At 52.0% G+C, this 18,036-nt stretch overlaps 1 protein-coding gene across 4 annotated transcripts in view; it reads left to right on the top strand.

Annotated features, from left to right (window-relative positions):
* The window catches only part of LOC138580151 (early activation antigen CD69-like), a 287,597-nt gene that overhangs the window by 169,501 nt on the left and 100,060 nt on the right, over positions 1–18,036 (top strand). Inside the window, exon 1 of one of the 4 annotated variants that reach the window (XM_069650473.1) lies at positions 1,874–2,137. The exons of the other annotated variants lie outside the window; for them this stretch is intronic. Coding sequence (XP_069506574.1) covers positions 2,008–2,137 — 130 coding nt within the window. The 5' untranslated portion in view covers positions 1,874–2,007. Of the gene's footprint in view, positions 1–1,873; positions 2,138–18,036 lie in introns of those variants that run through there. 4 annotated transcript variants of the gene reach the window in all.

The raw sequence follows: 18,036 nt of genomic DNA, 5'->3' as shown, positions 1-18,036 counted from the left end.
AGATGCTCCCGTGGATGATAACATTGTTTCTAAGTGCTCTCATGCCAGCCTGCACTCCCTAGACAGTAACACCCCCAACCCCCACCCCAGGCAGCGGCTCTCCCTCCGCCATGGCACGACCCCCACGTCCCATTTCTCCCTTAAGTTCCAGCAGGCTCTGTACAACTGATGTATGTTCTTCAAGGGGCACCTCCCTCCCCCCACATGGCAAGTAAGTTGCAAGTGCTGTTTACAGCGTTTCTCCCCTCCCACTGAATCTGGCTTGGATTTACAATTTGCAGGTGGGGCCCTGATCTCTTCAGTTCCACTCAAACCCCTGTGTCACAGCAGCCCAGCTCTGATCTTTCAGCTGGAGTAACTAAAGCCCTGCCTCTTAAAACTCAAATATTTAGTACCTGGAAGTATTTAGTTTGCGTCTGGTGGTACACTTTGACTCTGATGGTATTACTTTCTTGAAATTCTGGGAATTGTGCATAGCGCTTGTTGTATTTGTATCATTCAGATATATTTGCCTAGTGGGCATTCTATGCAGCCATAAGTACTCTGTACTTGTGTTACAAAGACATGGAGCTTTAATTTCGCACCAGTTGTAACATTCCAAGAAATAGGGCCAAAGCTCCTCCCTTGCCTTGGCTGTTTCCCCATCCATCATTGTTGACCTGTTTGCCTCAGGATTCCTGATTGACTGGTATTGTAATGGCAACTTGATGGGAAGACGCCAAGATCCTAGACGGGATAGGAAATCGAACAGTAAAAATATATGGGCTCCATCAAAACCACACAGGTGTTATGGCAAATACTAACATGCACCTGCTAGCTTTTAAAGATAAAAACTGCTGAAAGTAAAGACAACATAAACATGTCTAGTGCTGAAATGGTGCTTTATTGCTTAAAGCCTTCCTTTTGGCGGTACAGCATGCTCGTTGGTGTAATCTCTTATTGCCAGGCCCAGGGGACATTTAACATGGCTCTGCCAGAGACACCGCAGGAGAAACGGGCAGCCTTCCTTCTAAGCAATGCTCTGCATACAGTGAGGGTAAGTGCGTGGGGCTTGCTTTGCCGTGGGGCAAGTGTGGCTGGGGGAGGCGGGGGTTACAAGCACATGACTGCGGGAAACTGAATTAAAGCACATCTCATCACATTCAGCAAAATAAACCCTTACCGGCATTAGATGCTTCGGCTGTCGATGGAATGACTATAAATCACTGATCTGAAGATTACAAAAGCTTGCAGATAAACGTTTCCCTTTTGTTTGGATCAACACATATGTGTGTGTACATACACACCTTTCTTACAGTACATATTATCTGGCTTACTAAAGTAATTTTTTCATAGTTCATTGTAATGTATTAAGTGATGTCAATTCCTATGAAGCCATCGTACTCGATACCACTTGGCGATTTCAAGTCACTGCTTGAGCCGCACCAATGAATTTACTAAGTTGGCAGCCATGGAGATGGCGCCTTACTTCTGCCAGTTTACAGGCTATGATTAAGCTGCCGAAAGACGCAGTGTTCTTCCAAACTTGTTTGAAAATAAAGTCGCACGGGACGTTCAGGAGCAGCTTTTTTTCTTTTTAGTAGCCCACTGAACCACTCTGCGCGCTTCCAGCACTCTTGTAATTCTGCCGACCCATTATTTGATGAACAGAGCTCCTCCAGCAATCCAATCCAGAGATGTAGCGCCTCTTGTTCGCAGCTGCCATGTAGTCGCCACGCCAAAAGTTCCCTAAAACAGATCAGGAAGTCCGCCGCTGGGGTGCAGTATCCGTTTTCAAGAGGACAGTGCTGCTTTCTGCATGGCTTGCTCAGAAATACGCAAGGAGGAGGAGGAGCGCCTTGTGAATATCGGAACTCTGGAGTGACTCGCCCCCTGGCGGACGGACTCAAACAATAGTTGCATCAGTCTTCTCCATCAGGCCGAGTGCAGCCGGCTACTTTGCAGCGCAGTGTTTGAGGACAGAGGGTTTGTATCCGGTACTTGTGTGGAGGCAGTGGCACCCGTCCCATGTGTGCCATGGGTATCGGAGCCAACTCGAATCGTGACGGCGAGCATCAGCCACTGGACGTGGAAGAAGAACCGAGCAGCGGGGGGCAGCAGGCACAGGATGCAGAAGAGCCCCCACCTTCACTGTCAGGTGAGTGCCTCTGCATCACCCGGTCCTGGTTGGGCAGCACCAGGGGGTGCCACGGCGGAGGGGGGTGGTGGCTAAGCCTTCAAATGTTGGGAGAGGCGTTAACTTACGAGACTAGGGCCGGGGCCAACTTACTTGTGTGGGGACATGTAACTTCTTCACACGTTCTAATGGGGCCAGTCTAGTGAAGCGTCAATGTTACAAGCAGTTAACGCTCTCCTTCACGGCTGAAATCACACACACTCTATGAATGCTGTGAGAATGAGTCGTCTCCTGTCCAAGCTACCTAGGGTGAACTCGGGTTCAGTTATTCCCCCCTCGACATCAATTGTGTGGATTTGGTTGTGACCTGTAGGCATGTTCAAAACGAAGCAATGTTTGCTCTGATTGCTATTTAAGGTCTTGCTATGGAAACTTTCCATAAGTCGGTGGCTGTGTGGCATGTTTAATCAGTAAACGCTGCTGCTAACCACAACGTCGGGACTTCGAGGTTGTTGCAGGAGAGCAACTTCTACTCAAGTACTGGGATGAGGTAGAGAGATGTGGAGGTAATGCCTGGCTCAGTTTCTGTAATCTTCACTACTCCTACTCCCACTCATCCTCGTCGCATTACTTACCTATGAGGCAAGGTGCCTCATACTTAAGACCTGGGGCGAGGAAGGAGGAGTGGGGGTAATTCTGGGCAGAGGAGCTGATTTAGGGGTATAGGGTGGAAAGGAGAGGGGACATGTTGGGGGGGAGGTGGGCTGGGGGTTGTGTGCTAAATGGTAATTGTGTATTTGTTTTATTTATTGGGTATGTATAATGCGCCTATACACAATGTGTTTCAAGGCGCAACAAGACAAGAGGGAGGGGGAAACTGAGGATAAAAACAAGATGATCCTACTAGGCCTTGTGACATTCAGAAAGTGCAGGGGAGATGGGAGGGGCGGGGAGTGCCGGTAAGGGCAGAGGGCCTCTGTGGAAAAGTGAGTGCCTTGGGAGGCCAAGTGGACAGAGCTGGGTGAAGCAGAGAATGCAGGGGAAGGAAGGGGCTGGAAGGGCTACAGGGGTGCAGGCCCAGCCATGCAAGAGCAGGGGGAGGGACCCAGAAGGACAAGTGCAGGATGAGGGGTGGGGTGAGGGGAGACCAAGGGCAGGTGTAGACTGGCAGGGCGTGTGGGGGGCTGCTGCCCTGATGAACTCTGAAGGAATCAGGCAGCCAGTCAAGAAGAAGACAAGGACATTATCAGGGTAGGGCGAGGGGGAGAGGGAAGGAAGAAGAGAAAAGGAAGGTCTTGAGGAGCTTCCGGAAGTTAAGGAGATCTGGCTCAAGTCTGAGAGGGGCAGGGAGGCCCTTCCAGAGGCAGGCATCGGAGGAGAGAGATCTACCCCAACTCTATGCTTGGAAAAGATCTGATCTGCAGAGAATTAGAGCTAGACAAACTAAGGGCTCTACCAGAGAGGTATTTAGAGACAGAGTTGGATGTAGAGGGGTCCCAGGGCCCAGAAAGCCTTGTGGATGATGCAGAGGGTCTTGAACTTGATCCTTTCAGCAACCAAAGAGCCAGTGGAGTGATTTTAGGGCTGGAGAGATGCGGTCCCTGGGCAGGAGGCGAAGCCTTGCAGTCCTATTCTCAATAAGATGAAGGGGGTGATGGGAGGATTTAGGCAGATTGAGGAAGAGGCTTTTGCAGTAGTCCAGCCTGGAGAGGAGCAGAGCTCTGAAGACACTGAGTTTCTGGGGGAAGGCGAGGAAAGGGAGAATGCCTCTGAGGAGGTGCAGCTGATAACGGGCCTTCTTGGCAAGATCCCTGATGTATGAAGAGAGGCCTTGAAGATGACACCAAGGTTTTTTGCCTCACAGGACGGTGAGAGGAAAGGGCCCAAGGAGGGCAGCCAGAGTGTGGGAGGGAAAGAGGGAGCAGGGATCCCAATGAGAAGGATCTCTGTCTTACTGGCATTAAGGTAGAGATCGTTCGCAGAGCAGCCTGCCTGAATAGCAGACAGGCATTCAGAAATTGAGGAGGAGGAGGAGGAGGAGGAAGAGGAGGAGGAGGCGGAGGAGGGAAGCTTGAAGGAGAGCTGCATGCCATCGCAATAACACTGGAAGTTAGGAGAGAATGTGGCGATCAAGTGGGCTAGAGGAGCCAGGTAGATGTTGAACAGCCAAGGCGAGAGGCTAAAGCCCTGAGGGAATCCGCAGGTGGAGAGTGAGATGGTGGAGAGAAAAGGGCCAAGTTGAACCTGGGAAGGTCGGTCCGAGAGGAAGGAGGTCCACCAGTCCAGAGCCAGGTCTGTGATGCCAAGGGTATAACAGCCAATTTCTCAGGGTCACATAATTGACCGTATCAAAGGCAGAGGAAAGGTCAAGAACGATGAGAATGGAAGGAGAGCTGGAGTCGAGATTAGAGAGCAGGTTTTCACGGGTGTTCAGGAGAGCGGTTTCAGTGCCTCTGGCAACTCTGAAGCCAGACTGGTGGTCGTGAAGACAACCAACAGAATCAGTGTGGTGGATAAGCTGCGAGATGACCAACTTCTCCAAGAGTTTGCCCAGAAAGGGGTTAATGGAGATAGGGTGGTAGTTTGCCGGACGGACAGGAAGGGTCGGCCGAAAGCTTTTTGAGGAGAGGTTGCACAAGGGAGTGCTTGAGGAGTGAGGGGAAAGATCCAGTGGCAAAGGAGTGATTGCAGAAATCGGCTAAGGTTGGAGCCAGGGAGACAATGTTGTCCTTGATCGGAGCAGGGGAGCACCTGTTTGGATGAGACCTTCATAGAGCAGACTTGTCTAGAGACCTCATCTGGTACTATGGGTGAAAAAGTGGCGAGTAGGAGGGGAGGTGAGAGGGGGGGCCAAGGGAGGCCTGAGAGCGGGTGAGAGAGAAGGGTGAGGAGAATGCGAACAAGCTGTCCCGAGTTTTAGAAATGAAGTGAGAGGCCAGAGAAGTGCAGAGTGCAAGGGAAGGCAGAGAAGTGGATAGTGCCGTGGTGTTGGCGAGTTCCTTGCAGACTTTGAAAAGTTTAGCCGTGTTGTTAGTGGCTCCAGAGATGCGGGCTTGGATATAAGCCATAGGCCCTCTTCTTTGAGCCGAAGGAAAGTCTCTATTGCCTTTGGAGTAGGCGGCAGGCCAGTTTGTCAGAGGATGTGCTCGAGACCTGCAAATTACGCTCAGCCCTTGCGTTTCTGAACGGCCGGGTCAGAGTCTTACCAGGAATTTCTACTTGGAGGCAGGTTTCATGCAGATCCTCATGACGGGGACAAAGATGTCCAGAGTGTTGGAGATGGAGAGTTGAAGGTTAGGGCTGTGTCTGACTGAGAGTCAGTGGTAGGAGGGGGAGTGAAGGTGGTGGCAAAAGCAGCAACTGACGCTCGCTTCATAGGTCAAATTACAGAGGAGGAGGAGAATGCTAGCAGGGGACAAAGGAGTTTCAGGTGAGAGGAAAGGAGCGTATGGTTCGACCAGGAGAGAGGAGTAATGAGAAGGTTGGAAATGTTGATGTCTGAAGAGATGAGAGCATCTAAGGTGTGTCTGGCTGAGTGCGTCGGACTGAAGGGAAGAATCGAGAGGGAGAGGGAGTCAGAGGTTGCAGAAGAGACCAGAGGCCGCATCAGGGGAGTCGAGGTGGATCTTGAAGTCTTCGAGGAGGAGAAACTTGGAGGAGGAGGCAAGGAGAGAAGAGGTAAGGTCAGCCCATTCAGAGAGGAAGTGGGAGACCTGGCCAGGGGGCCTGTAGATGGTGGCTAGAGTCGGAGAGAGGCCAGACGAGACATCAAGCCTGCAGACAAAGCATCCAAAGGAGGAGTAGGCCTGAGTGGGTATGATAGTAGCAGGACCCACTCAGGGAAGCTCAGAGCAACTCCGCCCCTTGGCCGGTTAGACCTGGGTTTAGAGGATCTTGTAGCCCTCAGGGAGGAGAGTGTCGAAACTTGTGACAAAACTGGCATTGAACCTCGTCTCGGTGAGAGCGAGGACGTCTAGGCCGGGGCCTTAAAGGAGATGTCAGAGGAGTGTTTGACAGCAGAGTGAGAGCTGAGGCTAGCCAAGTGGAGCAGTTTGCCACTTTTGAAGGTTTTCCAAGGAGGGGTACAGGAGTGTGGTACACCCGTTGGAGGTGACAGAGGGGTGGCAGAAGGAGGAGAGGCAGGAGAGGGGAGGACATTGATGAGAGACGGAAGACGCCTATCAAGAAGGAGGAGGTTAGACTGTGAGCCCTGGACCATGATGGTGCCATTTAGGTGGACCTTAATGATGACCCTAAAGAACAGGAAGGGTTGCCATGCCAAGAGTACCTCCCAGCGGTGCCACCATAAATGAGAGAGGAGAGAAGGGGTAGTGCACAGAGACCATAAGGGGAATCCATAGGTCTGGCGAAGGAACGACAAAGAGGATGTTGGTGAGAGTCTGCCTGGAAGAAGCGTTGACATGGGTATCAGCGATGCATAGGCCTGTATTGGAGACCAGGAGATCCTTCTTGAACGTTTTCCTTCCAAACTTCGTCAGAGGGATAGGATAAGTGATAGAATAGCAATTACAGAAGATAGGGGAGATGGAGAGCACCATTGAGTTCGGAGGAGGAAGTGGGGGAGGGAGGCACTGCAGAGCACAATACCAACTACAACCACAGCAATGACATAGCTAGAGTTGTCAACGGAGGGAGAAGCCCTAGGTAACATCAACTAGCTGAAGCACGTCACCTAGAAGCAAGTTATCAGGACAGGTGGAAGACACTAGAAGACACAAAAATATATATATATTTTTAAGTACAGCTGCAAATGCAAGAGCACATAGATTCGACTCTCCTAGAAAAAAAGGAGAGAAGAGCTTGTTCAGAGGTTAATTATGCAAATTCACCAAATGCCAGATAAGGATAACATACAACTGCCAAGTGCAGCAGACTGCAGAATTCAATAATAGAAGTAATAAGAGAGGAGGGACAGTTAAATGGGGAGTAGTAAAGCACACACCTTTCTTACCTTGTCAGTCGCTGCTGTTGACAGCTGCACTGCATGCTCCCACAACAAACACTGGCTAACACCCTCTGGAGCTGCCCTTTGCCTGGGGGCACTTAGCCGCAGGGGGCAGTGGGGCTGCCCTAATGGAATCACCCAAGTAGGCCAAAGGTCCTAATTGAGGAGGGCGGACACAACATGGAAGAAACGCTGGGCCAAGGAATGAAAACACACACACACTCACACTCAGTCTCTCTCTCTCTCTGTCCAGGCTAAGCAGGCCTGATATGTGTTATTAGTGCCTAGACTGGCATTTTGGTGCGGCCAGTACAGTAATTTCATATGGTGGCTTGGACTTTTGTTTTACTGGGCATCTCTGATAAAGCAGTTCTGCTAAGTGTAATTAGCTGGCTAGACTGGCATTTGGGTGCAGCCAGTCTAGCCGTTTTTCTGTGGCAGCTCATCCATAATGGGCTAGGAGGCATTGACCCACCGGCCCCCTCACCCATTAAGGAGGAGCCGAGGAGGCAGCCCAGTGATACACTGAGCACTGCCTCAACTTCTTTTTGCAGTTGAGGGAGTGCTCGTGGGCTGGCTGAACTATCAAACGGAAACTGTGTTCCCCTTTTGACAGTTCTGTTCCCCAGCTGCGTATGCTCAATGAGCCATGCAAGGCCGGGAGCGTTTTGCTTCCCTAGCCTTGCATAGTCCATTGGAAATGCTAGCTAGTGAACTGCATGTCCGTATGTGCGAGGGGAGGCTCCCGTGCCTCTTCAGACATCCAGTCAGGCAGGAACTGGGCATTTCGTCACCCACGCTCAGGCTCCTGTGCACATGTGCAGACCCAGGAAGCTCTTGCTTTCCAATTCCTGTTCATGCTGTGCAGGGGCTGGAGCGCTGGGAGGAAACTTCAGGACCAGGGCAGAAGGTAAGTTTATATTCATTTATATATTGTTTAAATATGTGTCTGGAAGCGTGAATGAGCGAGTGCATGCTGTGTGAATGTTTGTGTTGGTCATATATCATAGATGTCTAGTAAAAAATACCATGCCTGCCCTCTCAGCCCCCAGCACCCCGTACAGATACATAATCAATTTGATGGTGTGTGAGGCACTTTGGGGGCGAGGGGAGAGCCATGGTATTTTTTTTACTGGACATCTATGATGGATGTCTAGTAAAAACTATCATGCCTGTCCCCTTTATACTTGTACATATTGTGGCAAAGGCATTATGAAAATATGTCGGAGAAATGTTCCTGTGCACATTGGTAACTTGCATCGCTTTTTTTCATGCGTTACCCTGTACCACCAAGTGGAAACTATTCGCCGCCTTACCCATTTTTTTGTAAAAGTGTGCTGTAAAATACGGTTCCATGTTCTTTCATTGCCTGCAATTTCATCCCCTGGAATTTCAACGTGTACATTCTAACAAATGCTTCTCATTTGTTTTGGGGGGGGGGGGTTACCCCCAAACGCCCCTCCCCCACCTATCTGCCCTTTCCCACCCCCCCTAAAAAATTCGATGAGCATTTTCGTTGTAATATACACGTTAAAATGCCAGGGGATGAAATTGCAGGCGATGAAAGGACGCTCTATGGTAAAATACGTAATTTTAACTTATATATATTTTTTTTTTGTTGCCAGTAACGCCCTCAACACACCCTCATCCGCAGGAAAAAGCCAGTGAAATGCCCAATACGGCGCAAGGCCCTGCACCATCCGTGGCCCAGCACATAGCCCTCCCCCATCATAGTCGTGTGAAAAATCAGAGCATACCCTGCTCGCACCAGCCAAATCGCGTGGGAAGGCCCGCACGTACCCCGTCCGCACCCCAGCGAATTCGTGTACCCCACTCGTACCAGCCAAATCTCGTGGGAAGGCCACCGTATACACCATGATACACGCACAACTCCCCTGGCAGCAGATGCCTCCTCACGGGACAGCCAGACCCAGCAGTGGACCATACCCTGCAGGCAGCCCACACTACATGCCCCCCCCCATCACCTGTGAACATACCCCACAGGCAGGCCACACCACATGGGGACCCCCACCATCACCCGTTAACATACCCCGCAGGCAGCCCACACCACATGGCCACCCCATCACCCGTGACCACACCCCGCAGGTAGCCCGCCTCATGTCCCCACCTGTGACGGCAACCTGCAGGCAGGCCCCGCCTCATGTCGCCACCTGTGATGGCAACTTGCAGGCAGGCCCCGCCTCATGTCCCCAACCCCCACCAGTGACGGCAACTTGCAGGTAGGCCCCACTTCATGGCCCCACACCCCACCAGTGATGCCAACCTGCAGGCAGGCCCACCACATGTCCCCACCTGTGATGGCAACCTGCAGGCAGGCCCCGCCTCATGTCTCCACCCCCCATCAGTGACGGCAACCTGCAGGCAGGCCTAGCCTCATGTCCCCACACCCCACCAGTGATGGCAACCTGCAGGCAGGCCCACCACATGTCCCCACCTGTGACGGCAACTGGCAAGCCCCGTCACATGTCCCCACCTGTGACGGTAACCTGCGGGCAGGCCCCGCCTCATGTTCCCAACCCCCACCAGTGACAGCAACCTGCAGGCAGGCCCCGCCACAAGGCCCCGCCCCCTACCCCAAAACACATTGGACCAACATACAATCGCGCAGCACAAGCCAACTAAAAGGCCACCACACACTGCCCCCCTTGGTGCGCCTCAACACCCATCCATTGGTCATGCTCCCTAATACATGCCCCATGTCATGTGAATCCTAACATCACGCATGCATGCATGTGTGCACACACATGAACAACATTGGTGAACAGCAGGGACATGCAAATGAGTCATGGAGGAGTGAAACATGCACTAAACCGTTGAGACCAGACACCACTTCGTTTTCAATGTTAAAAATTATATTATTAAATATGTAAGTCACACACAGGAAAAACATCAAATTAAACATGCATGAACCAAATCAAAAACCAAAAGAAAGTGAAAACCTAAATCAATGTGATGTAAAAAATGAAATCACATATTATGTGGAAACCATTCCTTCATGGTTGAAAAACTGTTCAAATTAAAATCCAAATATTTACAAAGATCCAGGATCCATGGTCCCAAAACATGTAGTAAAATCCTAAAAATACAATACAAAAATAACTATATACAAGATGCGGAGCAAAGTCCAGGAACTCCAAATAAAAAGAAAAAACAAATGAAACCTACTCCTAAAGAACTGTATACAAAGGCAGCGGACTAGTCCATCTCCTCACCATGCTCTCTCGCTCATAGTCTCCGCCAGGGTATCATCAAACACCGCGTCCACTTCCACTAGGCATACCTAGGCTTCCCCCTCGTGGGCTTGCAGGGACTCCTCCATGCTCCTCTCGAACTCCCTGCTTGTTTCCTCGAGGACCTCCACCCGCCTCTCTGCCTGACGCAGTGAATTCTCTGCCCTGGCCATAGTGAGGTGCCCCTCCTGTGCCTGCTGCCGCTCTGCCCCAATTTGCTGGCCCAAACGCTCCCAACACGGAAGACATCCTTGTCGTAAGGTCCACGTTTGCCTCCTGCCTGATGGCCCATACCTGCCCCTCTGATGTTGAACGTCCGGAGTCCTGTAGCATCCTACTCTGAGGCTGCTGCTGCCTAAATGCCTGGTGCCTGCGCCACAAGGACATCCTCCGGGATGATGACACCACCCGGGGCCGTTGTGCACGTGCCCTGCTGCTTGGTGCCTGCACTTCCTCCATTGCCATAGCTCCTGTTGCTGCAGTGACGACCTCTGCTGATCCTCCTACGACTGGCAGGGATGTGATCTCCACCAGACGGGCTGCCGGGGTTGGGACAGGAACACAGGGGGCCCTGGTGGTATCTGGGGTGGAAGACGGCAGGGAGGACGACTGACACACACAGGAGGAAAAGGAGGAGTGGGTTGCAGCAGTGGCCAGCACACGTACCAGATTTGTGATCAGGAACTGAGCTAGCCAGTTAATGATGCGACAGACCTCATCTTGATGATGTGCATGCCCCCGATTGGAAGCCTGCACATCACGAATGCTGGCGGTATGCCTCGCAATACCGGCAAGCAACGGTTCCACCATGTCACGAATTGCTTAATCCGCAGGTAGTGAAAGATCCATTTGCGTGGATCCGGCCTGAGGCGAGACCGCAGGTACATACTGGTGCAGTCGCAGTTCCTGTGCCAGTCACACCTACCTCATTACCCCTGCCGGGCCCCATGTGCTGGGCTGATGTGGCCTCCTCCTCCTCCACCACCACCAACCTGGATGACTCCCCACTGTCTTCCACATCGGATTGCCCCTGTGTGGGCTCACCTGTCCCTCCCACTGCCGAGGTGCCCACAACCAACTTCACCCTCTTAGGCCTCCCCTCAGCAGCTGCGGCTGTTGTCGTGGACACGGCACCAGTCTCCTTGCTCCCGGAAGATAACGGTACCTGGGAGGAGAACTGGGCCCTGCGTCTGTGCCTGGTGGAGGCATCCCTGCTGCGGTGCTCCACAGCGCATTCTCCGCCCTCTTCTTCCATCGTCGCTGTGGATAGGGAAACATAGAACACAAACATCAGGCTACTGAACATATGTGGGTATGTGTGTTTGTCACAATGCAAATGTACATCGATGGCACTGTCAAAGGTCACAACCATCATCACCCTCCAATACACACAGGGAATTGCCATTCACACACATTCACAAACATGTCTGTCATTCACAACAGACATTCACATCCATGGACAAGGCACTGACACAAGATCATATTTGTGTATTCAGATCACACACATTATGGGACATACACATCTCATTCACACACATCACCTGACAGTCATGAGGCAGGCCATGGAGCTATCACGTCGCACTCAAGGGCAAATTGGCAACGGGAGGCAATCACAAATCAAGAACTCAAGTAACATACGTGCGGAGTGTTGGGCAGTCACAAACTCACTACTCAGACACACACACATGTACACCATGCATGTCCATGATGGTGACATAAGCACCCATGTGTCACACCTCTCGCATGCCCCAGACCAGACACGGGTATGCAAACATGTGCGCGTCGTTACATGCTGGTGTGCTTCACGCATTGCAACACAGATAGCATCGATGTGGGACACGCTTGAATGGACTCACATGCAGCACTGTCAGGGACATGCACACAGACATCTGTACAGGAGACATACCAGACATAATGCCAAGGTGCACACTCCAGCCACACGTCAACTTTCACATGCACTATGGTGGACAATAACAAGTGAACACTTACCAGTCTACTCCAGATGGAGCACCAACTCCAAGACCTGGGGGTACAGCGCTGGGTAGAAGCGCTCCAGGGCCCTCATCTCGTCTGGGGTCAACCGGCCCAGCAACCTCGCTCGATCACCAGCCTTGATGAGGAACCAGGCCTTGTTGTGGGTCCTGGACTTGAAGTCTTCCCAGAGCTTGTAGACATGATGGTAGACGTGGGATGCCACCCCCTCCGCGTTGATGGCACCCACAATGTCCCCACAGATCTTCTTCCATCCTTCATTGCCGACTTGCGATGGGCCGTGGAAGAGGGCATCATGATGCCCCAGGACTTGCTCCACCAGGATGCCAACTTCACTGGGTGAGAAGCTGACGGCCCTCTGCCTCTCTGCTGGGGGGTTGCCACTTGCCTCAGATGGTGTGGTGTCGGACACGGCAACACCCGAGGCAGGTGTGAGTGGGCAAGGTGGTCCTGGGGCTGGCCTGTGGAGTGGTGGTATGGCAGTCGGGAGTCTTCAGGATCAGCAGAGGTGGTCACAACAACAGGATCAATGGCTGAAGAGCAGTCACCAAAATGCAGGGCATGTGGGCAGCAGGCACACAGAGTGGGCTGGCAGCAGCAGATGGCTCGTAGGAGGCATCTTGGGCAGTTGGAGGCAGGTAAATGGCCCTGTAGGCAGGAGCGTGGGTTTTCCGTGTTCTTTTGCATGGCCGGCTGCAAACAGTGACTCTGCACATGCGGAAACAGCGTGTTAGCGTGTAATCAGAGGAAAGGCCTGAAGCGTGTAAGTTATGTGACACTCGCTGGACGTTGGGCATTGCCGTTCAGTATCGGGTTGAAGGTCTGCATAGGACAACAGTGCACTGTATGTGCTTTTTGTGGGGTCGGACGTGTGAACTTCATATATTTGTGGGTTCACACGCATATAGTTCACTACTGTGGCAATGCGTACTTCATGTTTTTGGAGGGGAATGGCCTACGCACATGCGTGTGTGGTTTTTTTCATTCTACGAGACAGACGGTGAGTCGTGCATGCATTTTTCCCACTCTAGTTGCCGCTTTGTGTCACGGACCCCATTTTCGAGGTCATAGTAGCCTACGTGTTCCTCGCGTACGCTTTTTTTGTGTTGCTGGGTGACGGTGTACTGCAGGATGTTTTTTACTCGCACGTGGGCTACCGAGGGGTCGCGTCCACGTTCATTTTTGTTTTTCGGGTGCCTGAGCATTGCGTGACCCATTATTCTTTCACCAGGGGTCACATAGAGCCTTTCTGGAGCACAGTGGTACATTTTCCATCACGTACCCTGCCCCCTCACTCCAATTACCCAGGAAAATTGTTGGCTGCACCTCCCATTGCGCTAGTCCATCAGTGTCATGACTGGGAGGGCAACAAGTGGGAAGGGAGGCAAAGGTGGCCGACTTGCCAGAAGTGGCCATGGTGGGCGACATGGCCAAGGTGGTCCACGTGGGCAAGGTGTCTACGCCCCACACCCAACCGGGGCAGGGAGATACAGCAGCTGCTGACATACCCAGCATCTGTGGTCCCGGACAAGCAGTGACATCTGCTGTCCAGAGCAGCCAGGGTGTGGAAGCTGCAGGGGCAGCTGCGGCTACCACTACCCAGGCTCAGGGTCAGCCAGCCCGGACGGTAGTGGTCCTGGCACAGGGACAGGGTGACTGAATGGCCTATTTCCATGTCCCGAAGGCCAAGACACATGCAGTGCAAGTTCCAGGCACCGGCACCCGGGGATCTGGAGCAGCAGTGTCATCTGCTGTTCACACCGGCCAGTGTCTGGAAGCTGCAGGGGCAGCTGCAGGAACCAGCACCCTGGCTCAGGGTCACCCAGCCAGGACTGGATTGGTCCCGGCCCAGTGTGACTCAGGGGCCAAGTCCCTTGTCACTAAAGCCAACACACGTGTGGCGCAGAGTCCTGGCAACAGCACCCAGCTACTGATACCTGCAAGCTGACTTTCTGTAGTTACATTGGTGGTTGATTCCATAGGCCAGTCCACCTGTACTCCAGCCCCTACTGACCAGAGCGGTACATGCCAGTCAGGGTCTGCACCACCTAACAAGAAGCAGAAGCATGATCCAGCACTACAGGCTAAGACCTCAGACACAGCAAAGGAGTCCCACACATCGAGAAACAGGAGTTTCTGTGATGAGGAACTGGAGATGCTTGTGGACTACATGTTGGAACACGGCCGTGACATGCTGGTGCAGGCAGGGAGCACACATACACCTGCTCACCGTATGACCCACTGGCAGTGCCTCGCAGACCGTATTAGTGCCTTGGGCTATGAGAGGCGCAAAGCTGGTGATGTTGTGAAGCGTTGGAATGACGTCCGACACCGAGCAAAAGACAAGCTGGCTACAAAGTTCACCTCTACTCTGGTGACTGGAAGTGGGTCACCACCAGAGGACGATGAACTCACTGGACATGAGGAGATCGCTAGTGATTTCATTGCAGTGGAGCAGATCCAAGGTGTGGGAGACCTGCCAATGTATGAGGGAATGTCCGGTGAGTGGTGATGCATGTGTGTTCATGCCATGTGGACGTTGCTTGGGTGATGTGTTATGATTGTCTACTAGTTCAGGCTACATCGTCGTGACTGCCATGTGTGACCCATGTGAAGTTGGACTGATACGTGCTTGTTGTCATGCAGACTGCATATAAACCATATGCTGCACACACAGGCAATCCTCATCACCACACCTGCTCCCTTCTTCCATGACACTCTCTGTCCAGCCTCTCTTGGCCCTATTCTTGCTCCAACCTGTGGTCGCGGATAGCCTGTGATGATCTTCCACTCAACAGTCGCCTTCTATCCTCACATGACTGACGTCTCTGTGTGATCACCCTGCAAGTTGCTCCTCCTCAGAGGCATTCTTCCTTTCCTCTCCATCCCCAGCAGATCACTGTCTCCAGAGGACTGGTAATTCCTATGGTGGACTACTGCAACAGGCTGTACCAGGATGTCTATGATTCTACACTCTTCCCTCTGCAAATCTGCCAGTCCTGGACTGTGTGAAAAGTCCTTTAGGCTTGGTGCAAGGTATCTCCCTAGGACTGCGATGATGGCACAGGCTCACAGTGGCTATGAGTGTTCATTCCTGAACCCTGTGCATTGGGCCAGCAATTCCTTCAACTCCACCTCCAGTATTTACTTCATTCTCATGGTCTTTGATCATCTCTTGCTTACTCCCTCAGGGTCAGTTGCTCCTCATGGAAATTAGTTTGTGGTTCACATCTGTGTTGAGCTGGGGCATCCCTCTGGTACAGCCTCCCTGCCTCTATGTAACTGGAGTTGTAGGTTCTCTGGGTCGCAGGCACTTCTGATGCTTCCTCATGTGTTGTGCTTTCTGTCCTCCTCTCCCCTTCTGTAGTCCCAGATGACTGAGAGAATGCACTTGCCACCTGCCCACACTGTCTGCTACGACACGGTCCTCTGAGCAACCATTTTAACCCATGCACTGCCTCCCAGCCACCCCCCACCCTTGGGGGTGGGGTTTACTGTATCTCTAAAACCCACTACCAACACTTTACACATGATGACAGCACTTAACCTTACACTGCAAGGACATGACATTGACATTACTGGATCTGTGTTTTTATTCATAGTTGAGGCCATACCCATGTACTGCACTGTACCCACACACTTCTAAACCCTGTTATCCCCTTCAATATGCCTATTCACTTGCGTGATGTCAATGTGGCCTAGCATTATTGAAACCGTATGCCTGCCCTCACTGTATTACAACACCCTAGCGTTGTTGCACCCTGTGACATGTGTGTTTTCTAATAGTGAATTCCATGAAATGTCATCTGACATGCATTGTACATGGCTCATGGTCCGTAGTATTCAACTTCCATCTGAGACTGGTTGACAATTCTGGCATGGCTATACTACGTGCCATCTGTGTATTGGCATCAGTCATGTTTGTGGAAGGACTATGCCAGTCACATGCGTGTGTGTGATGCAGGTGCTATGCAGTATGTGTTATTTCACCCTTTGACACGCATTCATGTCTGCTTTCAGGCACCCCTTCCCTTTCATTGACACTGCGTGCGTGCCTGACTTTGTGTCATGTGTGGTGGATGGTGCAAGGTGGTGGAGGAGGCTGCGGTAGGGTTGGCTAATTCCTTGCAGACTTTGAAAAGTGTGTCTGTGTTATTTGATACCGCAGAGATGCAGGCTTGTATAAAGACTCTTTTCTGGGAGCAGATGCAGAGTCTATACTGCCTTTAGAGGAGGCGGCAGGCCAGTTTGTTAGAGAGTGCACCAGAGGAATCCCATTCCTATTTGGCTGCCCTGCACTTGTGTTTAACGGAAGCTGATTTGGAGTCATACTAAGAGCTGCACTTTTTGGTAGGCTTCAGTTGTACCCTCATGACGGAGGCAAGAATATAAAGAGTATTGGAAACAGAGAGGTTAAAGTTCGAGAGAGCTGTGGCAGGGTGGGAGTCAGTCGCTGGAGTGGAAGGAGTATAATAGGTGGAGGCAAAGGCAGCTACTGAGACTCTTTTCATGGGTCGGATGACCTTGTAGAAGGAAGGCAGTGCCGGGCTTACCTATGCAAGGGGAGAAGAGAGCTTCAAGTGAGAAGAGAGGAGAAAATGGTCAGTCTAGGAGAGAGATGTAGTGAGAGGGATAGATAGCGGAATGTCAGTTGAGAAGAGAGCATCCAAGGTGTGGCCAGCACTGTGCGTTGGGGCCAGACGGTAAGATGGAAAGAAAGGGAGAGTCGCAAAGGTTGCATAAAGGTCTTAAGGAATCAGGTGAGTCAAGATGGATGTTGGGATCACCCAGATAGGAGGAGATGAGAAGAGGAGGAAAATGGAGAGGAGGCCAGGTCAGCCCATTACGAAAGGAAGGGGGAGGGCTGACCAGGTGGCCGATAGAATGTGGACAGCAGCAGTGAAGAGCTTGGAGAGAGGGACAGCCTGCAGATCAGGCCCTCAAAGGATGAGTAGGCCTGAGTGGGAATGACAGACACAGGGATGCACTCAGGGAAGCTCAATGCTACTCCCCCACCTGGTCTGTTTGGTCTATGAAGAGAGAGTATTGTGTAGCCTTCTGGGAGAAGTGCGTCAAAACTGTGTGCCAGAGCAATCCTTGAACCAGGTTTCAGTGATGGCAAGAACCTCACAATCCAGGAGTTCAAGGAGGTTGTAGATGTCAGAGGAGTGTTTGACAGCTGAGCGAGTGCTTACCATGGCAATGTGGAGCAGATTGCAATCGGTGGTAAAGACTTACGGGGGGAGCAGGGGACAGTGGGCCCCCCTAAGTGATGATAGTGCCTGAGGGACAGAGTAGAAGGGGGCAGAGGAGCCAAGGCCGGTAAGGGAGCCAGGACCATAATGGGTGAGGAGGGAGCCAGTGCGGGAGGCACCACAGGGGGCAAGGAATCCCCAGTTACAGTGTTAGTGGGTGACTGGTTCACCCAAGAGGAGAAGGCATATGGGATTGTCAATGTGTGGGGTGGTGGCAAGAAAGCCATGGCGAGGGCAGAAGGGTGGTTGGGAGGTGGCAAGGGAGCCAAGGTGGGCACAGCTGGAATGGGAGCGAGGGCAGCTGAAGGAGCTGATGAAAAAGGCAGAGGGAGGTTGATAAGGCAGGGGGAGGAGCCTATCAAAGAGTAGAAGGTTGGGTTGAGGACCCTGGACCATGAACGTACCATTGCAGTAGACCTTGATGATAACCCTGGAGGTGGAGAGGGCAAGAAAGAC

The sequence above is a fragment of the Ambystoma mexicanum genome, chromosome 3p (assembly GCF_040938575.1).
Source record: "Ambystoma mexicanum isolate Mex_15411 chromosome 3p, UKY_AmexF1_1, whole genome shotgun sequence".
Classification (NCBI taxonomy): Eukaryota; Metazoa; Chordata; class Amphibia; order Caudata; family Ambystomatidae; genus Ambystoma; species Ambystoma mexicanum.
This window is presented reverse-complemented; position numbering and strand designations above follow the sequence as displayed.